General features: G+C 38.4%; 2 protein-coding genes across 7 annotated transcripts in view; one reads left to right on the top strand and one right to left on the bottom strand.

The window, feature by feature from the left end:
* fmnl2a (formin-like 2a) overlaps positions 1 to 6,082 on the top strand; it is a 51,869-nt gene extending 45,787 nt beyond the window's left edge. The window contains exons 22-27 of one of the 4 annotated variants that reach the window (XM_026910888.3): positions 77 to 240; positions 395 to 496; positions 614 to 709; positions 1,544 to 1,667; positions 3,763 to 3,862; positions 4,345 to 6,082. In XM_026910888.3, the coding sequence (XP_026766689.1) occupies positions 77 to 240; positions 395 to 496; positions 614 to 709; positions 1,544 to 1,667; positions 3,763 to 3,862; position 4,345 (587 nt within the window). In that variant the 3' untranslated portion in view covers positions 4,346 to 6,082. Of the gene's footprint in view, positions 1 to 76; positions 241 to 394; positions 497 to 613; positions 710 to 1,543; positions 1,668 to 2,347; positions 2,448 to 3,762; positions 3,863 to 4,344 lie in introns of those variants that run through there. The other 3 variants (XM_026910895.3, XM_053234563.1, XM_026910878.3) reach the window with 3 other exon arrangements.
* Positions 6,083 to 9,375: 3,293 nt separating this feature from the next.
* On the bottom strand, positions 9,376 to 24,196 carry prpf40a (PRP40 pre-mRNA processing factor 40 homolog A). 3 transcript variants are annotated; one of them, XM_026912971.3, is made up of 27 exons: positions 24,054 to 24,188; positions 22,397 to 22,477; positions 22,133 to 22,276; positions 21,495 to 21,575; positions 20,806 to 20,833; positions 20,693 to 20,715; positions 20,513 to 20,557; positions 20,224 to 20,337; positions 19,917 to 20,037; positions 18,939 to 18,963; positions 18,613 to 18,828; positions 17,546 to 17,651; positions 16,517 to 16,581; positions 16,225 to 16,389; positions 15,387 to 15,495; positions 14,602 to 14,752; positions 13,865 to 13,998; positions 13,569 to 13,683; positions 12,955 to 13,046; positions 12,260 to 12,376; positions 11,599 to 11,736; positions 11,367 to 11,462; positions 11,102 to 11,188; positions 10,929 to 11,022; positions 10,720 to 10,781; positions 10,107 to 10,244; positions 9,376 to 9,981 (listed from the first exon to the last, which is right to left on the bottom strand). In XM_026912971.3, exons 1-27 carry the CDS (start codon positions 24,054 to 24,056, stop codon positions 9,892 to 9,894), a joined length of 2,640 nt encoding a protein of 879 aa, XP_026768772.3. In that variant the 5' UTR covers positions 24,057 to 24,188; the 3' UTR covers positions 9,376 to 9,891. The 3 variants fall into 3 exon arrangements, with proteins under 3 accessions (XP_026768772.3, XP_026768773.3, XP_026768774.3); XM_026912972.3 differs by having other exon boundaries at positions 20,224 to 20,334; XM_026912973.3 differs by lacking the exon at positions 22,397 to 22,477 and having other exon boundaries at positions 24,054 to 24,196.
* Between the last annotated feature and the right edge of the window lie 1,039 nt (positions 24,197 to 25,235).

The following is a 25,235-nucleotide window of genomic DNA, read 5'->3' as shown; positions in this document are numbered from 1 at the left end:
CTATTTTGTGAGTGCATAATGTGGAAGATTTGTATTTTTCCCTTTTATGAGTTTGTCTGCTCTCTCTGTGTCGTAGTCTCTTTAGAGAATGTGCTGATGGACGTGAAGGAGCTCCAGAGAGGAATGGATCTAACTAGGAGAGAGTATAGCATGCATGGCCACAACACGCTGCTCAAAGACTTCATACATCTCAATGAGAGCAAGCTCAAGAAATTACAGGATGATGCCAAAATTGCACAGGTACTTATCATCCATCCATCTATCCATCTACCCATAAGTTGTTTTTTTTCCCTATTCTATGTAATTAGGCCAGTCAGACTTATTGCCATTACAGATAGTGTTGTGTTGTGTTGTGTTGTGTATTCTTTTCGGTGACACTGTTCTTCCCTTTCAGGATGCTTTTGATGAGGCAGTAAAGTTTTTTGGGGAGAGTTCCAAAACCATGCCTCCATCAGTGTTCTTCCCTGTGTTTGTGCGCTTTGTGAAGGCATACAGGGTAAACCCGCCAGTCCGACACCTTCTAAATGACTTCAATAGCCAACACAGAAAGCTAACACAGTATGTAACAGAAATCGTGCACATGATTTACTGCATGCTGTTTTCTTTATCTCAGCAAGCAGAGGAGGAAAATGAGCAGAGGAAAAGGCAGGAGCAGATGCTGATGGAAAAGCTGCTAGAGCAGGAGGCCATGGAGCAGGAAAATCAGAAGGTAAAATGTGCTGTGTGTATTTACATACTCTATATTTATATTCTCCTGGCCAAGAATCAGAGTCATATATGTCAGAATTTAAACCCCGGTTTGATATTAGGTTGTTTTTTTTTTTGTTTGTTTGTTTTTGAGTTTTTATGGTTCTATAGGGTTTTTTTGTGAAGATGGAATGCCTTTTCACATGCTTCTCTTTTCACATGTTGGACCTAAGTTGCTGTTTTTATACTGCTGTTTTGATTTTTTTTTATATATATAGTTCACAACTGGAACTGTAGTTTTGCAGATGAATCAAAGAAATACTGGTACACTCATAGAGAGTTAATGTTTAGAAATGGGGACAAGTGGAAACAGTTAAAATCACTGGGCAACTATTTGTCAAAAGCAAAACTGCCTTGACTCTGTGCCAGAAAAAGAAGAGCAAGCTACTGCTAAAATAATCGTGTATTAAGCCAGGGTCAAGGGAAAAGATACACTGATAATATAAAATTGTGTGTGTGTGTGTGTGTGTGTGTGTGTGTCTAGTTGAGTGTTTTCTGTTACATTGTGACACTGAGCTTAGAGCAGACAAAGTTAGCATTTTTGTCTCCCTTGCAAAGAATGGATAAGCATGTTGGTGCCAAAAGAACCTTGAAAATTTATAATGTATGAAGGCTTTTCCTTTGTTAAATTAACTTTTATTATTAAGGAGAAATAAATGTGTGTGTGTATGTGTGTGTGTATGTATCAGGTACTGTAATATGTTGTAATTGAGTTTCCATCTTCTGATCTATGAGTTCTGCTCAGGAATTACTTTTACACTGAGAAACTGGTTTTTGCATGTGTGTGTATGTTCAGTCTCCTTCTCATAAGAATAAACGACAGCAGCAGGAGCTGATAGCTGAGTTGAAGAAGAAGCAAGTGAAGGACAGTCGGCATGTTTACGAGGGAAAAGACGGGACCATTGAGGACATTATCACTGGTAACACACCCACAGCTTTCTTTACACACACACATTCACAGGATGAATATCAGTACTCCTCTGTGTGCAGATACACATTCACACCTACACACTCCTTATTTTCTGGCCTGAGCTGGGATTGGCTGCAGTGCTCTAGATAAGTGTGCATGCTGAAGTTTTGCTTTATAATAGTGTCCGAACTTAACATGGCAGTCTTAAAGCACTAACAGTCAATAACTGAGCTAAAGCTCTGACTTAACCACCTTGATAATGTTAAATAACGTCCTGATAACTAATCCAATAAAAGAGAGATAAAATTTGTGTTATGTGTTTAAAAAAAAAAACTGATCTGTACTAGGTCACTTTAGGTAGCTCCTCATTGATCTCTTTCACTGAGAAACATTCCTCAATAGCAAAGCAGGGCTTGACCTGACAAGCTTGAGTGTGTGATGAATAGATGTGGAATGTTGGCTGCAGTAGGCTCTCATGCTGCTTTATTACATCTCTTACATCTCATTTTATTTTAGGATCAGCTGACAGTAGAACATGTTATTAACCCATTAGACTGTTAATTGTGCCGTGCTGCTGAAGATGCAGTAGCTGTGCTAACATCCTAGCTGCTGTGCTGGCTGGTTAACTGTTTATGTTGTGTGTATGTGTCCTTGTGTGTGCGTGTGTGTGGCTGTTTTGTCCGAACGCAGTGCTGAAGACTGTCCCCTTTACGGCGCGCACGGCCAAACGGGGCTCGCGCTTCTTCAATGAGGAACTCCATTGTTAAAGTTTACACTCTCTCTCTTAAAGGTTGCTAGAAATGGCATGCTTTCTCTTTCTCTTTTTAATCCACTGTGTTCTCCTTTCACACCTCACATGTTTTACGTTCTGGGTGGGAGTACAGGTTATTTGTCCTCCATTTGGGTTCACTCACTCACTCCTTTGGATGTGGTCCAAGCATATGTGTGCGTTATGACTTCTGGGTTTGTCCGTAATCACCATGTCTACCATTTTCTTCACTCCAAAACCCTGCATGAAGAGGGGTGGTTTGGGGGATGAGAGGGATCTCATCACAACTTCCTCTGCATGGAGTGTCTCAACACAAATCCATATTCATCAGTGTAGCATAACCATTATCACCAATCAGAGCAAGGCGAATGTCACGATGAGCCAACAATGCCAGAGAACTAGACGTCGTTCGTAAGAATTGAAATGGCACTTTCAGCCAAATCATTTGCACCGATTACACTCTTAAGAATAAGGTTAGATTCAGTCTGGGTGTGTTACAGCGCTGTGCTTAGAGCACCCTCTGCTGTCACTTATCACCCATCTCATTCACTGTGCTGTTTAAAAGGCAATAAAAATTGTTTATATGCATCTCCAGGCATTTTGGCTTATTCTGTGGCCTTATGACTTGCTCGAGTGTTTCATCAGTCCATCATAATGTGTGTGTATCATTGTTGTTGTTTTTGCATTGTTGCATGACATGCTCCATCTCATTTCATTCAGTGGCTTTCCTGTTCCCTTCCAGGGGTACTTCACCTTCTAGCTGAGCTTGGATTAGCAGGAAGTGCTTGTGTAATTTCCTGTTCTGGCTAGCTACTTTGGTGTCATGTTAATCACCTGTTGCATGAAACATAATTTTTTTTTAAAAATGTTTGCTTTTTTTTTAAACTCTTGCACTTTGCCTCACTCAGTTTTCTAAACTGCTCGATGGTTTGCTTTTATTTGAATGTCTTTATTTGGCTGCATGCATGGTCATTTTATTCTTCTTAAATACCAATATGCACCTCAAATAATCATACTATGCAATCCAGTTTCTTTTTCTTTATCAGAGGGTTTTTCATGCATATTTTGGTATTTGCTCAATGGCGTGATGCTGGAGGTCAATGTGCAAAGCAGCTTGAGTGTTGACAGTTAAATTAATTCTGCTAATTCATGCTCCATGACAGCTTGCGCTCTTCATATAGCCATAGAGTGCTTCTTCACACAGCTAAAGACTGTCTTGCAACTTTACCCTCTGATCTCTTACCCCTGGGCAGCTTGGCTTGGTGTGCTTGGCGACCTCTCTGTCCGGTCACCTCGACTTTATTTTAACCTCAGTTTTTGTCTCCTCTCCTCTCAGCCTTAAAGAAGAATAATATTACTAAATTTCCAAATGTGCACTCGAGGGTAAGGAACTCGTCCAGTAGCACCCCAGTGGTGATGGATGGTACTCAAACCTGGCAAGCATCCCTTTCTATTTATCCCTTTTTACCTAACCTCAACCTCTCTGTTCTGATTAAAATGTTCTCTTTGCCCCTCATCTCTCCCTGTACATCATTCTTAAAACATTTCAGGGCTAATCAAGATTAACTGTTAGGACTGGCAAAGTCTGCAAATAGTTGGTCCAGTGAACAGCCCTGCTAGCCTTTTCATTTGATGTGTGAAGTTATAAATCTACATTAATGTAACCTTGAATAGTCTCTTTTACAAGCATTTCCCCAAAGGGATAAATTTCTAAGGGTGTGATCAACAATGGTTTTATTAATGAGAAAGGTATTTTAGTGAGAAGACACACCCAGTTCTAAATTTATCTTGATTTTTTTTTTTTTTAAATTTGAAGTAATTTTCTGTTAAGCTCAAGCTGCTTTGTCAGATTGCCAGCACACCCAGCCTCTGTAAGAATATTCTGGCATGATGATTGACAGGTCTTTTCCTCCATCAGATCTAAGAAACCAGCCTTACAGGCGCGCTGATGCGGTGAGGAGGAGTGTCCGGAGACGTTTTGATGATCAGAGCTTACGGCCAATCAACAATGCAGAGCTGGTGATGTAACGAAGGCAGAGTGGATGTGATTGGTTGGGATTGGAGTGGCTGAGAGATTGTCAGCCTCTCTCTGTTTGAAAAGGACTGATGAAGAATTGAAAGAGTGAGGAAGTTTGTCCTAAGGGCCAAAAGCTCAAGCTACTTTTGACCAAGTGCCTGAATTTAACATTTGTGTGATATTGTCTTTTTACATTTATTATGTATTGTATTATTTCAAGCAATAGGAACTTTTGCTCATTTACCACAGTGTCACTTGTAAAACTGGATATGAACATTATTTCCATACAGATGGAGATACACTAGTATGGAAATCCATAGTGAACTCGTACATTCCGGTAGTAATTACCATATTGCTTTTACTGCACAATGTTGTCCAAAAACACTTTTTCCTATATGTGGACAAGGGCTGGGTGTATTCTTAAAGATTACAGGCATGTTGAGCTTATTGCAAATCAAAAAGGAATGGAAAGGCTACGTAGCATTTTTGAATGACAACATGGCAGGTTTTATGAAGACCAGTTTTATTAAAAATGATAGAGGGTTTGTGGAGAAGTATTAATGGAAACGGTGAAAGGCTGTGTAAAGTAGATGGTTCCAAGTTAATGTGAAATGTATATAATGTAAGCATTGTCACTCAGCAGTGTTAACAGACCAAAATCCAATCAGCTCACAATTACATGAAAGCATTCAAATATTTGTCATGCCACTATCTCCAAGCTATATCACAGTAACGTGGACTAATAAAGTTGTGCCCAAGTGCCCCTCAGCTTTTAGTGAGTAGCTGACCTTCAGTGGGAAGATACAAAATCTGTAGCAGATGGACTGGATCCAATATTCAGGACTGTTTTAGTACAATTACAGTATAAGCCAAAGAAAAAAAAGACCACCACCTCGGACACCTGATTCACCATTTGTGAACATTCTTTAAAAAGTACTGATGCAGAGGCACTTGTGCTGTGTCTCAGCTAACACATCTGAAGTAGATTATTCAACCACTGAAGCCAGCCTTTCTCCGTATGGCTTATGCAGACCACTCAACTGAGTGCCACTTCTTTTTTTTGGCTTCCAGCTCTATGTAAGAAAAAGCCTAGAAACGCTTTTTAATTGTACAGATATTTTTGCTACAAAATGGTTGCATTTTAAAAAAAAAACAAAAAAAAAAAAAAACCTTCTTAACCTTCATTAGCATAAGGTTAATATTGTACATATTGATTTCATCATCCTTTTACTCCATTTGAATGTTATTTTAACTTATAGTTTTGTTTTTTTTCCATTTTGTGTATTTAATTAAACAAAAAACATGAATTTGTCGTATCTTTGATAAAGTATGTAGCAGAGTTCTCAGATTTTACGCTTGCCTGGCAGTATTAAAGGCAATAGAATAACTGGCACAATCTGACACCACATAACGCATCACTAAGTAATACTGACACGTCTGCCTGTATGCTGCAGTCTCATGTCCTTTATGCATTCCATCTATAGACCAATGGATCAAACTGGCATGCCTTCTTGTCCTCTAATCAAAAATGTATCTTCTGGCATTGTGTTGTTATAACAGAATTTGATTTGAATAACTCATTGTTTTTAGAGACACAATTCAATGCCAATGATTGAATAAACTATTTACATAACTTTAACTTTGCTGCGTTACAGCTCACTGATTTGGAACAGATGGATGAGAGACTGTTGGAAAGGCTGAAGAGCCGGGGTTCTGTTCTGTTCCATGTGCTCATTTAAATACAATTTTATTTTTCTTTGACTTTGCAAGATCGAAAATCATTCAGTATAACTGACAAAGTTGGGCTGGGGGTTGTTGGTGGGGAATCAAGTGATTGACAGAGTTTACACTTGGAGGGGTGTGGCTTGTGACAGTTTATCTGGCTCCACCCCTTTTGTGGCAAAAACAAAAGGGATAAAATCATATTGGATACAGGAGAAACAATTTAAGTTTGCTGTAGCATTTTGAGCATCAAATAAAGGAGGGTAAAATTTTATGAGTTTTATCCTAAATTAAAGAGAATACAAAATAAGCTATCTAGCTATTTTTACAAAAAAAAAAAAAAAAAAAAAAAGAGTGGCTTTACAATTGTGACTGGTTATACAAATAATGGTTATGCGAAACCTCCAATACGACAGTGATATGTATGACATGTATCTGATGGAAGCTTAAAATTCTTTATTAGCTACAAGCACTACACAAAACACTGAATGAATGGTGAAGTCTGTTTTTTCTTTATACTAAAGAGAGCAGCAAGTTTCCTGATTTTCTACATAACGTACAGCAGTAAATTCAAATGCACCAGTTCACTCAGAAGAGTATGTGTTTTTATCTATTTTCTCTTGGACAATCTATAATTTGAATCCCAGAGCCACTACTGGTCCCATCATATCGAGAGTATACATACTGCAATGAGTATACATACTAAAATGATGTGATCATTACAGTAGGCCTTATACTGTGTTTTTTGGGATAAGTAGTGATTTTAGAGCAACTGGATGGTTCTGAGGTTCCTCTGTGGAGGAAGTAGGAGGAGCACTGCTGCGACTGTTCGTGATCCTGAGCATTCAGACATTGCTAACTGTGCTAATGACATTAATGATCTTGACTGTGTTTAGGCAGGTGGTAGTGCAGATGACACAGTGAGGATGAGATCATTGAGCTGATCAGCACTGATACTCCCTCAGCCAGTGCCCCAAGAAGGGACCCAGAGATGAGGATAAATGCTAGCCCAGGAGGTTCAGAGAGTGAACATCCATTATGAAGAAACTGACATTAGATGAGTGCTCACTCACTATTTCACCTACTGAAATCATCACCTTCCAAACAAATGCTGCAGAGATTCAGCTGTTTGTAGCCACACTGTTGTACTATGCAGATTGATCCATTTTACAGACAGTAAGTATAGAAACACAGTACAAGTTCTATCAAAATCATACTAATGTTCAAAAAGTGTAGTGAGCAGTAGGCATGTACCCGATTATGAATGTTATTTTTATTTAACAGATAATGCGTTCTAAACAGATATATATACCGCTACAAATAGGTCAGGGTTTAAATTAGCCTACTTAGTTTGTTTAAATTTTTGGAAGAAAAATGACTAAATTCAAAGAAGAAAATAACATGAGCAGGAATAAGCAAAAATGACAACTGCGTGAGTGGGATTAAAAAAATGCACATCTCTAGTTGCAAACAGTTAAACTGGGGCATAGAGGTAACATTTAAATTTAATGAGAAAAGAGAAAGAAAGAACGAACGAACACCCCTTCAGGTTTAGGCCATGCCCATTCCAGAAAAAAATGAATACCAAGATACTGTGAACAGATACAGACAGTGGCATTGCGTTACACCTCTAGTGAACACTGCTGTTACTTCACAGCTGAACAGAAGCAGTGCAGAAGTCACTTTTGTATTCATAGATATTTGATGCCACCTACACCATGCAATCAAGACAAATTTAAACTGGATTGTTGTGCCTGCTCCACAAGAATAATACACAACCTCATTCTGTGTCAGGAGTGTACTTACTGAGAACAGCTGATCAGTCCAGTCCAGGCCCATGAGGGGAAATGGTCAGCACTCTGCAGGACACTGAAAGAGCCACATACTGTTTCTTCTCTGAACTTCCTAACCCTAAGCCATGTCTAGATTTTAGAAAAGGATTGTTTTTGAGTAAGCCAACAAACATTAAGAACAAGTTCTGGGTGGAAATGTGCCAAGTTTGGTGTCTTCTTGCACATGGTGGTTCTTAGGTTGCTGGAGACAGGTTTTATAAAATATCCTTTTCACTGTCAATGATGGAAAAATTGTTTAAAATATGAAAAGTAAGTTGAGTTTTTATACATCTCAGCAAATAGATATTTGGTAAAGTAAAGGAAGGGTGGAGGGTCCTTAATCAGGTAGAATGGTGAGTAATAAACGGTTAGCCAGGAAAATATAAGGTGGAAGAAAAGAGCAAAGCAATGAATATCTTTTAGTGAGTGTTAGGTTACATGGTTATAAGTAGTGTAAGAAATGTTGTGGAATTTGGCTGAAAGCGTCATTTTCAAGTCTCAGCTCAGGGCATAATCTCTGAACATTGAACCATGGACCTTGGTGGGGAAATGTTTATAAAAAAATCTGGTATTTTTAACAGTTTCTAAAAATTATAAGGGACATCAGCACAAAGAAAACCTGACGATGTGGAAGTTTTGGTGGTTATGAATGTAGAAAGACATTAAGAAAATATCACACAAACCAGTTCAAACAGAAGAGTGTTGAAAGTAATAGATTTAGGACTTGCTATGTATGGAACAGAACACACCAGAGCATGCGGTTATAGAAAAAAAATAGAGGTCCATTACCACCCTGATATTTCTATTATAGCACAATCTGAGAGGTTTTATTCCTCTTATACCACAGCAATTTGCCAACAATTATGACTTACTTATTGAAGGATGGCATACTTTTTATCCGTTTACAGTTATGTTTAATATTGTGGACGGTCTGTAAAACCAATTTGCTTGGGTTGTACCAGCTACATTCATTCATTCCCTTACTAGACTCTTAGACTATTTTCTCTTTTGAAGTTAATAAGACAAAAAAAAATGCAGCCCGTCATGTTACAGAGAACCTGACAACTTCTCTGTACTGAAGACTTTCCCATGGCCTGAAAACTTAAAGCTGCAAACGTTTAGAAACCTTCCAAAAACCTTACATGAATGTCTCCTTTCACATCAGCGATTAGATGTTTTTGTGTTAAATAACTTTTTAAAATAAATTAGGGGGAGTGTCTGTTATAGAAGTCCCTGTGAATTAGCTGTTACTATAGAAACGACATTAGAAGGAGTGTATTAACATAAACCTGTGATTTAAATTACAGCCTGTAAGAGCTGCTGTTACAGAAAATTAATCAACTCCTTCTGAGCTATCAGATTTGAGAATTCAACAGCATTGTGGTATAAAACCTTTTTATTGTGTGAGTATTGCGTGTTTAAAATACCTTTGAAAATAGTTCTTTTAACAATCACTACTGACTGGTAAAACAGATGTTCATTTTGATCGATTTTTGAAAAGTCCCAAGGTTTTTATTTCACCTGTAAACAATAAGACAAACTATTAGCAATTACAAAATAAATGTACAACTACCTAAAAACAATTGTGACTTTGGGGATAAGGAGCAAAAAAAACAAAAACAAAAAAAAAAACAGTATAAGGAAAACAGGAATAATCTGCAGTCACCAGAAAAGACCACTTTGTACACTGACTCAGTTTTGCACCCTGACAGAGTTCTCCTGAGCAACTACAGAGAAAGATGGAGCTGATTTCCGATAATCAGTGAGCGTGTTCTCTGAAGGGAGAGAAGTGTTGCCCATGCACAGCATCAGTGTACTGTTTGAGTGATCATATAAACATTATGAGGAATGCAGGTTTTATAGCATGAAGTGGATGGACACAGGCACAGGACATCTAAGGTGCATCTAACTGCTCCAGAAGAGTTCTTCTCCTCTTCTCCAGCTCTCCTTCACTCAGTTCACTGCCTGATGTGTCCCATCCTCCCTGAGAGAGAAAGAGCATGCAATCAGTCAGTCATCACTATTCTACATTTTTGTGACTGAGAAAAGTTGAAGACCAAACAGCTATTCAATTGAGATCCTGTGAAAGTAGCTGAAGTGAAGCCTCACCTCTTCTTTAGGTGCTTTCCTCTTGGGAGATTTCTGTTTGGATTCACTACGGTTTTTCCCTCTGGACTTATCATTCTCTTTATCCTTGTCTTTGTCTCGCCCCTTTCTGTCCTTTTCTCCATCAGACTCTGGGGAAGCCTGGAGGGAGAACAGGTTGGTGAGTACAAACGGTTAAGTTGAAATAATGAGATCAGAAAATTACAAATAATTAGATATTAACGTTAATTAATGAGTAACTAATATGAAACAATAAGATAACGTAAAATAATCATATAATATCTTGGGGGGGGGGGGGGGGGGGGGGGGGGGGGGGGGGGGACGACGACGACAGATAACTTATAACTCAAATTATTACATCTTCAAATCAGAAGATAACTAGAATTAGTGACATCTTGAAATAACGAGATAACTTGAAATAATGACCTATTTGAAAATAACTCAAAAATAATGACATTAAATTCTGTAAAATTTGAGTTCAGTAAAAATAATGAGAGAACAAGAAATATTGATATATCATGAAGTAACAAGAAATAATGAAATATTACTTAGAAAGAGAATCAGAGAGAAACTGAGGTATATGGATTTTACTGCACTGGATCTCTGCAGAACTTACAGACTTGTGTCTTCTCTTCTTTCCCTTCTTCTTGTGTTTTTTGGATTTTTTATAGCTTCTCTCTGTGAAAATCAATGCATGAGTTGACACAAGTGTCTTATCACTACAGAGTAGAGTAACAGTGGAGTTAGATTTTTCAAGACAGTGTGGTATGGAGTGATGTTACTGATTAATGCTAAGCAGGACAGTTTATTAAAGGACACACTGACCGGATTCCCCTGAGGAAGTGTGCTCTGACGGAGATTTCGATGTCGAGCGTTTCTTCTTTTTCGAGTGATACTCATCATCCTCAGATTCAGAACCCTGCAAAACGAGAAAAGGCAGGTTGGTAGGTGCTGAATGTGTGTTTCTGCTTCTGAGAGAAAATTCGTGGTGCACTTACAGATCGAGAACGAGATCGTTTCCTGTGGTGCTTCTTGGATTTCTTCGAGTGTTTCTTTGTTTTGGAGTGATGGTGCTGACACTCGTGCTGGAAAAATGGAGAAGACTCTTAAATATTAAATAAATAAACAGCAATAGTACTGGGGCTAATCGACATGGCTTAATGTGCATTCTCTAAACCCTGATGAATTGATCAGTCAGTCGATTGAAAGTCAGTCATTTTGATTACTTGCTTGTGAAGCTGAAGAGAATTTTCAGAACAATACCTCTAGTACATGCATAAAATCTTTGAATATCCTCTTTCTCTCTGACTCCAGAGTGATGTCCTCGAAAGCAGGCTCCTTTAGGAATCTCTCTCTTACCTTAAACAGAGAAAAACTCATTATATAAGTAGCAATCAAAGAAAAGTACAAAAGATCTTCATAAAACAAGCCAACCAAGTGGCTTGCATATTGTCATAAATGTCAGGAAGCTACTCCAGCTTATTCCAGCCCATACCCCTTCCCATGTAGCATCAGGCTCCAGTGAGGGCGTGGCCTGCTTCAGCATGCTCTTGAAGGCTGCCTCTTTCCTCTTCATCTTTCTGGCCTCTTCCTTTTCTCTCTCCCGCTCTCGTGCCTCTGCCTTCTCCAGAAGCTTCAGACAGAAGAACAGAAGCTACATTAACTGCCTTGCTTTAATCACAAGCAGCTGATGAGCTGCCAGCTGACCTCTCTTGTGCTGCTAGTATGTTCAGCCAATGACAAACTGTGTATCAAACAAAAGATTTAGTACGCACAGTTTGACAAAATTAGCATTGTGCAATTATACTGCTCCACGTTTAAATTGATTTGCCTTGCAGTATATTAAAAAACAACTAGTTGAACCCATGTCATGTTTAAATTTTGGCCTACATTAATTTGACCAAAATTGTAAATTTCTACTTCACCATTTTATGAAAACACACCTCTGATGATCTGGACCTCTGATGGTCAGAATTCTCATAATAATTGTGGATTGTTGAGCACTCATTTGGATAATGCAGGTGACATCAGTATTGCAAATATTTGTGCTAACCATTAGTCGCTATATTGTACAGACCAATGAACATCATTAATCTGAAATTTATTCTCCTGCTTTGAAGCTTTAACATAACCCGCATGACAAATGGCTTGCTTACACTGTTGAAGGCTAGTTTGATGTTGCCTGCGTCCAGAGTGGTGGCCCTCTTGTCAGAGCTGATAACTGAGCCAAAGTCCTCAAAGCTGGTGCTGATCTCCACCAAGAAACCCTTATCCTGCAGACACAATGTGTTTACAAAAGCCATGTATGAGCTGTCTTGTTATAAACCCCCCCTCACTGCACCCCCATGGTTTCTGCCATGGACCGAAGAACTTACTTCCCCTTCTGATAAAAGCATAATCAAGACTAAATCATGGAAGTGCAGGTGAAGGGGATGATGTTGCATGCTAAGTTAGCTATGTTTCTTCTGGACACAAAGGTTAAGGCATTCAGTTTATGTAAAAAAATTAAGTTCATACAGCTTTAACACTTGATCTGGCAGATAAATTAAAGCTTTAAATTAAAGCTTTAAATTAAAGCAATGCAACCCGGAAAGGTCGTGCTTTCTGTAAATAGGCATGGATGTGAAGTATGGCCAAGGATTAAAGAAACATCTTCAATCATATGGTACTTCACCTTGTAACCACAAGAGCTCTAATTTTACCCACTGCTCATTTAAAACTAGACAATTTGAAAAGTAACACTAAGCCATAAAACAGGATGTTTTTAGCCAGTAAACATACAGGGTATCATATACAGTCCCTTGAACAGCAATAAAACTATGCTGTAAATACAATTATAATAAAGCCCCACCTTTAAGATGTCTTTTATGATTCTCTTCTCATCATGATAACGAGCCTTGAGATCTTCCACATAGAACTTGAACAAGTCCAGAGGTGTAGAGCCTGAGGAATGGACATAATATATTCAGATTTTTGTCAATGCATACTGAGCCTTAGTTCTGTTGTGAAGTCATGATGATTCTCATTAGAACCAGAATGAGTGAGATTTAAGGCACAGGAGTAGAAATGGGATGTTGGGGGAAAAGTCAAGACCTTTACGTAGCTGGTTACAATATTTTAATAAACTTGATTATCCCTCTAGTTAATTGGACAGCAAAGAGTTACGAATACAGAAAAATGGGTACATGAGCAAGGATCCAATTCATTTGTGGTTTATGCATCACCATTTGATTTCTCACTATTGGATTTATTCCCAGACACAGACTTCTGTTTGTGTATTTATTGGAAATCAAAAAGGAGGAAAAAAATGGCATGTTCCTTTTCAGGCAAAATATAAATTATTCAGGATCCATCAGAAACCATTACTGGTACCTCAGTGTGTGTGTGTGTTTTCTGAACTGCTTAGTGTCAGAGTAAAGCAGGGCGTGAAAGTGTGTGCATCATGCATGTGTGTCCATGTCTCACCCGGTTGTCCCAGCATGCTAGCGAAGCGGATGTCTGAACTGATGGTTGGATACATCTCCATCCATGCTGACATGGAGTGCAGCTGGCCGTGGTCATGCAACTCATCCAGAAATTTCTACACCACATACACAGAAAAAAGAAAGCAGACAGTGAGCGCAGTCATACTGCTTTATGTGAGAAAAATAAATCACAGTAATCAGGGATTCTTTTTGTGATTTACACCCATGTTTGTAAAGTATATCCAAATTATTTGCAAAGAAAACCTTTGAGACCAGTATGTGGTGTGTGTCAGTCACCTGGAAAGACTCCCTGTTTTTGCGCTGTCTGCGTCTCTCTCTCAGCAGAGATTTCTGTTTCTCCTCTTCTTCTTCCTTCTCCAGAGCACGGATGTGTTCCTCGAAGCAGATCAGCGCATCCTCCTTATCCATGTCTGCCACAGACACAAACAGCTTTACACTGCTGCACACTTCCCAGAAGGGTTTATACTTCATTAGCTCAGTTTGACGTTTGGAGACATTGGGTCTCCAGCCTTTATTTTTTTTATGTCAACAGGCTTCAAACCGAAAATCATGTGGTGCAATAACATTAGCGCTGCCATTCATTCTAAAGTGAGCACCACTATGCCCTAATCTCTCCAAAGACTCCACCCTTCACAATGCAGACACCTCTGGGAAACCAGTTAGACATTTTTTAAGTGTGTGTTACTGTTACTCAGGCACTGGCACATAACAAGTATCACAATTTAATACATGGACTAAGCAGAGAAAACAAAAGACGCCAATAATTCCCTTTATACGAGCTGCTGTTCATTGTCTGTAGCACTAAAACATGAAATCTACATCAAACAGCTTATTTGTTGTAGCACTATTTTCAGCTGGTTTATTTAATTCAGATCTATTTTAATATGGCTAAATATGATTCTTCAGAGCCTATTTCAACCCTTTTGGCCCTTCAGAATAAATGCTACAGATGCATAGAGTTCATCAATTCAGAATGAACCGCTGCATAGATAGTGGCGTGTGTGTTTTCTTACTCTGTAGCTCTTCGTCCTCAGCAAATGTGGGGTTATCCAGAAGGTACTGCTGAGCCTCAGACCAGGTGGTGCGGTATGTGACATTAGCCATGTTATCCAAGATGTTCTTCAGTGCCTCCCAGTTCCTCTTCCTCAGTTGCTTGGCTTGTTCCTACAGCATGGAGAGACTGAACTGAAGAGCAGCACTGCCAGCACGTGATCGTCACCAATATCCACCAAGATGTACATCTGTACTTACATCCATTCTTTCAGACATTGGCATTAGTTGCCTTTTTATTATCATAATTTGTCTACTCTTAACTTTGAACATATTTAAAATTTGTATGTATACATGCTGTGTCCAAGACTATTCTTCATTGTTGCTTAATTAATTTATGAATTAGTGTATCACTGCTATGTACGAAATGTCTAAATCATATTTTATAAAATATTATCTAATGATACAGTTAAACACTGTCAAGGTCACAAAACGCTCTCTGAACACAAAGTTTAGGAGAAGGAGAAATTTGTTACTTCAGTTCTATGGAACGGGTTCAGATTTTACATCTCAACTAAAAGTGCCATCACAGGAATGGTATGAAATGGCATGATGTAATACTCGGGTAGATTTTTTTTCATTCTAAAGAAAGTTTGGTTTTAAATGTGTCTTTTTTCATTGAATTAGATAAAAAATATATATATATATTAAAAAAAAAAAATCCAAAACATAAATCAGAAGTTAAAAAAAATTTATTTCCCCTGTACTCACCCAGCCACAATCAAGAAATCAAGTAAAAATAACAAACCTTCTCTTTCTTAGCCAAGTAGAAGAGAACATCATCATAAATCTCCAGTCTGTCTCTCTCTGGAACACAGCTCCACACTTCCAGATCACCAAACATCTGCTCTGCTTTCCTAACACACAGGCACACACGTATGGTTATCACCCACGGAACACTGCTGCAGTGCTTTTCTTTGCCAAAAGGAGGAAGCAGCGTATCATGAGCTAAACTCATTAATGAGTTCATGTACTTGTAGTCTCAGTCGCTTCTCCCACTGATTATCTGATTTTCGGTTCACATTTTGACAGGGAAGCTTCTGAATAAAATGACAACACTTCCAAAGCAAGATATAGTCACAGAATTGAAAAAGGTTTGACAGATGCACGGCATTCCATCGTTAAATGCAATTAGTGGTGAATATAACCACTCCTCATGCTTGGAAATCCAAACTGATTTCCTCACATTTGCTGTTGCATGTAGGCCTTAGTAATAGCACTGTATTCACAAATGCTTTCCTCACCAAGTAGTCATGCAAAACATGCAGAGTTCCAGTCTCGCTGTGATAATACTGCTGAACTTGTACATTTCGATAAATGAAAAAAAGAAAAAAAAAAAAAAGTTTTAAGGTAAAACCAGTAGTACACCTACAAGGTGTGTAATGTTAGACAAGAAAAGTGCTTAATGAAAAGCTACTCATCTGCTTGAACAGACTGGCAGGAGGGAGTGTGCATGTTTCTTTGTAATCAGTAATTATGTCCTCCATGAAATGGGCTTCTGGCTATCTGAATTCTACACATCTCTTTCCTGTTTAAAACATTTATGATTGTAAGAAACAGAGTGCCCCTGAGAACACAGTTCTTACTTGTATCTGGTGGTGGAAGTCATTTTATCGTGGTTCTCCAGGAAGCGTTGGAATGTCTCTTTGGATTCTTTGTATTTGATCCTGGCCTCCTCCTTCTCCTCCTTCTCTGTCTGAACCTTATAGGCATTAAAAGCCTGCTTCTTCTCACTCAGCTTGGGTAGGGCACTGCCAACACACACACAAACTGCACTTAATGGAAGACGACATAGCAATGAAGGCAGTGTTACCAAGGCAAGAAATCTCTATTAGTTTTAGGGTTAAATTTAGTTATTAATTTCAATGTCTGTAGTACCTGTAACGAGGGTCATTAATGATCATCTTCATGGCCTGCTCCCAGGACGCATTCGATGCAACACCCTGGACACAGACAAACACACAGATTAGTTCTTAACAAATCCAGCACAGCCACACAGTACTGAGGACCGCATCAGCCTCCTTATTAATGCCACCGAGTTCATGTCTGATCTGCCAAATTCAATCTGACTTGCTTTCAGCTACTACGGCCAATATATGTTTGGAAAAAGGACTGCCGGTGTTAAAGTCCTCAATTCTTTTGAAAGTTTGAACATTATGTGTATAGAAGAAAACCAAACATGACAGTTGAAGAAATACTCCAACTTCAAATCCTATAGATGTGGCAGACTGCTTATAATCTTATAAAAATATCTGCTTATAATCGTGTGTGTGTGTGTGTGTGTGTGTGTGTGTAATAATGGAAATGCCAGAAGCTCCTCTGTGGCTGTAAGGAGGTCGGGTGATGTTCTCTTAATTGCGCAGTAGGCGTGTATGACACTAACATAATTTTTAGAAATGCCAGTGCCTTACATAAGTCACCTTTTCGATTTCCTCCCCATGCCTCATGAGATGAGAGACAGGACGGAGACAGAGCACCGGGGACAGAGACAAAGAGGATGGCGAGCAGGAAGTGACAGGTTCAAAGAGGAAGCTAGACAAATTCAGTCCTCCATTTATATACCTCCATTATAAGTGCTGCTCACTGGAGCGTCCTATTGTGTGGTCGCCCCCGAGTCTCAAGCCCCTAATCATACATTCGGAGTAATTAGAGAGCCCTTAGGAAAAGCAGACAGGGGCCTATGAACACAGCTTTGTGCATCAAATTAAAACACCCTAAATATAGAAGCACATCCAGGCGCCCATCACTCAAATGAGTGCAATATCTGTAGCAGTGCAGGGAGGAATGGCGCGAGAAAGAGTTCATGTGTGTCTGAGAGAGTGGTCCAACAGGCATTTCAGGGATATAGAGTTGCATGTTCTTGCATCAAAGAAAAGGAAAAAAAAACACAAATAGCGAGAGCTCTACCTTCTCCTTGAGCAGTTCTTTGAAAGCCTGCTTCGCTTCCTCTTTGGTGTTCCACTTGTAGACTTTCTTCACCAGCTCTGGCCTTTCTTCTTTAGATGTGTCATTACTGCGAAAACAGTAGCATCAGTCAATACTTTATCAGAACTATATATGATAATAAAACAGAATTAATTCACCAAAAACACCACCACAGATAAAATAACAGCACTATTATAAATGTTAAAACTTTAATCCAATACAAAGAATTTCTAGATCTTTAAAATATGAATAGCTAATTATTTACCTAAGCAATTCATTTTCACATCTCAGCATGTATGTAATGATGTAAGGATTTATTGCTGCCTAATAAAAACTGCTTTTATGTATTAGTCTCTCTATAACATTTTATTAGGCTGGTGAACTCTGTGGATATGAAATGGGACTGTGCGAGGCAGAGTACTGACTGCAATTCTGGTGATTTATACTGTGCTTGGTCAACAGGTGTTTTAATAATCATTCACTTTGGCCTCTACTAGCTATACTGTAGCTGCACCCATTACAAGAAAATGATAAGAAAGAAGAAGAAATATATGAAACATTACTCTGTGTGCCTTTTCCATAAATTCCACATGATCAAAGACCATATGTATAACCTGGCCGTCAGTAATGCCTGACCTCACTGAAAGTCCAGGTTTTACTCACTTAAAACAGCTTCCCAGGTTCCAGCGACCATATCTGTATCAGCCACTTTGCTATGCTAAAGGCACACTTTCATTGAACCTTGGTTGAAGGTTGCTTGAAACTTTTCACACATGACAGGGTTTCAACTTTATAGGTAGTTCATATGAGTAGAAAGAAAGGTTCGTGCCAGGGTCATGCTAGGAAGGATTTCTATCAGTGCTATCAGTTTACGGTACCACAGTGCAAAAGCTGGCCAGGAATAATCCATTAGTCAAACTATGGATTACAGCTGGGTCATATTCTGAGTTTCATGTGGTTAGTTGGCTCAGTGCGTCATTTTAAAACGTTCTCCACACCTACCTCTCCATTCTCTGGGTGTACAATGTACTGCCTACTTGTGTGTGTACCTGGCCTGTGTCTCTGTTGTGGGCGTGTCCTTGGGTGATGTCACTGTTGCTTCAGTGCCTCCCTCGCCCCCCTGCACAGGCATTTGAGATGGCTGTTCTTCGGCAACGCTTGTTGCTATGGTAGTGTCAGCCTCTGGAACAGCAGGCACAGTGAGTGCTGTATCTGTGTGAGCTGTGAGAGTGGGAGTAGTGCCAGGAGCTACGACATCCACCGTCCTAACACATGCACACACACACACACAATAAATCTTTACTATGAAATAAAGATTTTAAACATGTTTTAATTGAAATGCAAGTGTCAATTCATATGATATTAATAGTCCTACCCATTTTCCTCGGCCTTTATCATTGCTGAAAGATAAAAGACAGACAGAAAGACTTAAAGGCACTCTGTACACATTGCCATTCACTAAGCCCTGCTAATTATATTTATAATAGACAGCTTCAGAGAATTCATACTTTAATTTTTAATACTTTTTTCATACTCTAATTTTTAAAGTATAAAAGTATTAATTTAGGTTCACCATGATCATTTTTATGTTAGATCACAGAACACTACGTCATCTTTCATGAATCCAAGAACACAACTTATCATAGACTAAGTGATGTTTGATCTTCCTCTTAAACAACTCTGTACAGACCGTCTTGCTGGCACAATCAATATAACTTCAGCTATATGCTTCTCTTAAGCATCGGATGTACATAAAATGTAGTAATTGAGTCTGGGTAGTGTCTTTGTTTTTCTTCACATGTATTGTTTAAAATGGTGAGGTGATGGTACCTTGTGTGATAGTCATAATGACAGCTTTACACTTTTCACATATATTGCTGTTTTGTATTTTGCTCAGTTTGGTGCTTGTGCACATCACTGCATGTTTTTGAAGCTTGGCCTAGTGTTAGTGGCTCCAGTCATTGACTCTGAAATGAGCAGCAGTTCCCAAACAAAATACAACTGTAACCATGCTCAAAACTTTCAATCAGGATTGGTTGTTTGGTACAATGTAAAATCCATCTGATGAAGTAATAATAAAAACAATAAATAACAGCTCATACATGCAGTCACTGCATGGTCATAGTTGACCATTTCTTAAAAGAAACCATTATTTATTTATGTGTGTTTTTGTGGCTCATATCTGTATCTGTCACATATTTGATTCTGTTCAGTACAAAAGACAAAGATGTGAGGAGTCTGCCCATATGCTCCAACTTTACTGTGTACAGATTAGGTCCTCAGTACAAACATTTTAAAGCCCATATAGATCATTTAATGTTACATATCCCAAGAATGGTTTTGAAAGACATACCTTCTAGATCTTCGAGTTCTTTAGGCTTTGTCCAGCGCGACTCTTTAGTCTGAGAGTTGTAGTAATAAGGCTTTCCAGTGTCAGACTTGTACTCCTTCCAAGGGCACTTAGAGAGCATTTGCTGCAACACAATAACATCAGTATGTACTGTGTCTAAGCCAATAGTATCTGCATATGAAGACCTGATGGCCAGTTGTCTTTAAAGTCTATCTTTTGAGCAGATAGATCAATAAATCTTACTGTAAGAGATGAACAGAAGGATAGAGTGAGAACTAGAGAAAAAGGTTTGGATTTGGCCTGTCTTTACCTCTGCAGGTGATTTGAGTTCATCCGGTTTCTCCCAGGTGGACTGCTTGGTCTCCGTGTTGTAGTAATAGGTTTTGCCATCCACAGACTTATGCTCTGTCCACACTGATTTCTGCTGGAGCCCATACACATTGTATTAGTGTCACTAGTGACTACAACAGCTGTCAACTTGAAATTAAAGGGTTCCAGGAATCTTTTTGTTTAATTAACCTTTTTTTAAGATTAGATATGAATAACAGTGAGTTTTTATTTAGGATAATACTGAGTCTGTAGGCACTCTGTGTACTGACCTTTTTAGGCTGGTCATCTGGGGAAGAGTCATTTGCTGTTGTGCTCTGCAAAAACAGAAACCCGAAGACAACTGTAAAGGACGAAATGTTACCCTGCCAACCAGCAAGATAATTCCGCACTACCAAATGTTTTTGCATTTATATCTGTAACTGATGTCGGTGTGTTTTAGTTGTGCTTACAGTAGTTCCAGGTGCAGCAGTAGCTAAAAGGGCAAATTGAGAAAGAATAATTACAGTGAATAATTTAATTATAATGAGAAAATATTTAGCTTTTATTTTCTAGGCTGACTTACCAGCTGTATCCACAGGACTAACACCAGGCTATAAGAAAGAAACATATCAAGAATCATTTTTATAAACTATACATAATAATAAAAGTCATCTGCATCTGAAACACTGCAGAAAAACATGTCAGCATGATCAAAAGCAAAATCAATCCACACAGTATCTTAAATTGAAAATAGTGTATGTAATTGGTTAAAATAATGTTCTGAACCATAAGTACATGAAGGACGTGAGAAACCTTAGCAACTGTTCAGGACATTCTGTCTAAAAGTGGTCCTGTGTCTACACTTTCACAGTTCCAAGCCCCGAAAAGAGAACAGAAACCATCTCTGCCTGAGACTGAAATTTAAACTGGTGTAACTCGGGCTGGAACCACTGCAAGTGATTGAAAAATGGTAATTCAGCACCAGAGTAAACACAGGTACTGTACATAATACATCATTTGTTTCACAATTAGGATTTTGTCTGTGAAATTGGATGACTGCTTTTAATGCAATACCATTTAGTAATATGCAAGCAATACCACAACCAAGTACTTAGTTATAAATAATTAAACCAATCTCAAAAAAGGTTATTTATAAAAGTGAAAGATATCACACCTTACGTTAAATAAAGCACAGCTATGTTAACCGGTGTCTGTGAGGATCTATTTTTAACCTGAGAGACGGGTGGGGAAAGCACTACGGGGCTACTTTACCGGTCCTGTCGGCTGCATCGTCGCTGCTGGCATGCGTGGTGGCATCATTGGCGGCATCATCGGTGGCATCATGCCTGGCATCTAATAAAAGAGATTCATGAAAAATTCATCTAAGCTGTTAATTTCTCTCCAGTGTGGCACAGGGTGCTGTGTGGTATTAATACACAGTGTGAGACGCAAGAGAGCAAGCATAAGTGTGCGTGTCAGTTTTTAAGCCCCCGTTTTTTATTTAAATGTGAAGCTACAGCTTGTTCCTCGTGATGAACCAAACGAGCTTTCGATCTAAAGCACAGGAGGTGCTGGGAGATGAACACTTACAAACAACATTTAACACAACACCTTCTAACTGAAAATTACATCACATGCAGGTGAAGACATAGCCTTCAGTCAGGTACTTAGAATGCAGTGGCACTCAAATACAATAATGTGAAAGCAGCACAGCCATTATTAAATCACATGTATCATTAAAAGCATGGAAAGAACACTGATGCCAGTGCTCATGAATAATCAATCATACAGCATGATCTGCACAGAGTAGAAATTAATGGAAATTTAAACATTGGTATGAGGTATGAGGACTGTACTGAGAGCAATTTTTTAACTGATTAGTAATGACATGATTAAATTATTTTCTTCACCTGTCCCATTGGAGGAGCGCCCATCGGGGGCATCATGGGTGGTGGAATCATCCCTCCAGGCATGGGCGCCATGCTGGGGGGCCTCTGACCCATCGGTGGCATTCCCATAGGCGGGAAGTGAGGCGGTATTCCAGGTGGTCCCATCTATGGAGAAAGAAATACACATAAGAACACACATATATATATATATATAAACACACACACACACACACACACAAACAAGGCAATAGCAGCTAAAAAAGGCTAAAATCAATGGCAACTTACAAAAGGAGGGGGTATTGCTGATGGAGGGACTCCAGGAAAAGGTGGTGCTTGACTTGGAGCATTATTCCCATCAGTAGAGGACTTTCATGAACAAGAGTTCAAACTATTAATAACTACAATTCACCTGTGTGAAAGGTGCTCTACACTGGTAAGTGTGCTATTATTACTGCTTAAGGAAAGACAACCGGTAGAAAGGACAGTTCTGCTCATGTCAATCATTTTGCAGATTTCTGGATAAACTGCATCTGTAACATGATTTCTCTTAAACTGTAGTAATAAAAATATCAAAACTCAGAAAGAAAAATGTTTCTCTCACAGCCAGCATTATCTGAAACTGATAAAGGCTTTAAGTTCCCACTCACAATCACATCCTGAAAACTTCTTTCCTGATAGATATATGTGTGTCAACTCATGCCATTATGATGTACATGTAAATTTCCTTTATAAACCTTATAAAGCACACTTTACTGGAGCAGAAACGCATTAAATCACTTTGCAATTTTAAAATCATTTCTCTTAAACTCGTTTTTTTCCTATATTCAAAACCAAAATCTCTTTCTAGCTAATCTGCATTCGGGATTTTTTTAAATCCCTATTTAGAATGATATCACAGACGAATTGCCCAAAAAGTTGGATTTGTGCTAGAGATGGTATAAAATATTATTTTATAACAGTGCAACAGTCTATTTTCTAGATTAAACAATAAAGAGACGATTTTTCCAAAAACTTTTCTGTAAAGGTTTCTCTTGAGAGTTGCTTCAAAATGAAATAAATCCTTTCATTCTAACATCGGAAGAGTCTGAAAGTGTGCAAGTTTAATTAAATGAAGGCTCTTTTGCATAAATAAATGCAAATTTAATTTAAAGAAAATTTGTATTTGTTTCAATACATAAAAACTCCTAAGGCTATCAGCTATCTAGTGGCATATATATATATATAATTTTTTTTTTGTTAAATGACTCTCTTCCCCTGTAGTATGCTGCCTTCCAGGAGATGATCTGATATTGCAGAGGAAGACACATCCGTTAGTGGAGTTTGTTAGTAATGAAGTGAAGCTTTTCTTTTCTGTTAACAAGCTAAACTTCACTCCAGTTAGCTCGCTAGCTAGCGTTAGCCGAAACTGCAGCTCATTATGCAGCTAGCTGTGAAAATAAACTCCATATTAATTCTGCAAACTGAATGTGTAGATTAGTTATGTTTAGCGCAGATATGCGCTTGTGATTTATATATTTTATAGCCTAATTTTTTTTTTTTTAGTGCTTTCTCTTACACAGCTTTGTAGTAAAGTCAGACTCCGGTTCGTGTAGCTAACACTGTGGGCTAACTAGCCTCTTTTTCACTGGATGTCTGCAGTATAGCGGTGTAATGATAATAACTGAGATATAGATTATAAAGATGTGAACATGTTTATGAGCTGTTTACATTCACAAACAGACGAGCGCGAGCGCGCTAACAGCACTCATTCATTCAGCACGCCGCGGCGCCTAGCTCCAGCGCTAACTCTTCCAAACAAACACACACTCTCTAGTCAATATATATCCATTCTTATACCCACACGGGTATTAAATCAGCTTCTCTAATACATTCTCATACTGTTTTATCGTTAAAACCTCAACTATTACACGTTCTTTTAAAATTTCAGCAACCTGTAACTCACCATGTTGACTTAGCATTTAGCAGCCGCACTTCTCCTCCACGACCCAACAAGCTGCAATCTGATTGGCTAATTCAGTTAAGGTTCAAAGTTCACGAAGGAAATGAAGGAAGCGGCATCGCTCGAGCTGTGAGACAGTAGTGAGAAAATGAACCGAGCTAATTTAATGAACCCGGGGAAAAAAAACGCTTACACGGTGGTGATTCATGTACAGTTTCTTTCAGCAGTGTTAAAAATGAAACATTTGCGCCGATAGTGCTGTTTTGTTTATTTTATTACTGTGAGCTTTTCGGAAAATGCCTCTCATAGAAACCTATAGGTAGCATATTTTCATTGTGTAAATTCTCTTATCAGAGATTTCACCAGCAAAGAACTGTGTATAGCATATTCATATTTTTTTCTTATGATGTAAAACGCCGCACCATTAAACTATAACAAGAAGCATGAATTTATGCGCGTGCAAAAGCGGATTGCGCATGCGCTTTTTGTAGGACGTCTCGGTACAGACAATTTCTACCTGCTATGTGTGTGTTAGCTATATAAATCTTTTAGGACCAGTTGTGCTAATATGTTGAAAATCCAAGCCTGCTTTCAGATATATCAAAACAATTAATCAGAAATCAAAAAAAAAAAAAAAAACATTATTTGCAGAGACCTAAGAGGCTTTTCAACTCTAGATCAGTAAAATCTAGAGGTGGAGATTTGGGATAAAATCTGAATGTTTAAGACATTGAACTGAGACATGTGGCAAGAGTAGTCTACATTTATTACATACTTACAGCAGACTGCAAAATCACTGGTGTATACATTCAGTCATACAAAACATAAATAATGCATGAAATGATGGAATGAACTGTCTTTAACTCTTTACATTTTAAATTACTCACACACCTGTTTGTTTAAGGCCTGCTGGAACCTAGTATATATGATGTAATGCTTTTTTGAACTTAATATCATGTATAAATAAATAATTACTCAATCATATTTCAAATTAAGTTATTAGAAAAAGTAAGAAAGTAATTCCGCTATTAATATTAACCTCCATAACTTGTCATATAAACTGAGTTTCGCAAACATTTTGCAAAGTTACAAGTGTGAGACCTTGTTGGTTTTATTTTTTTTTTAGTCTGGGATCATTCCTGGAATTCTTCCTTGCAATATTTTTCCTGCTGTTTAAGATTTTAT

The sequence above is a fragment of the Pangasianodon hypophthalmus genome, chromosome 5, assembly GCF_027358585.1.
Source record: "Pangasianodon hypophthalmus isolate fPanHyp1 chromosome 5, fPanHyp1.pri, whole genome shotgun sequence".
NCBI classification, from domain to species: domain Eukaryota; kingdom Metazoa; phylum Chordata; class Actinopteri; order Siluriformes; family Pangasiidae; genus Pangasianodon; species Pangasianodon hypophthalmus.
This window is presented reverse-complemented; position numbering and strand designations above follow the sequence as displayed.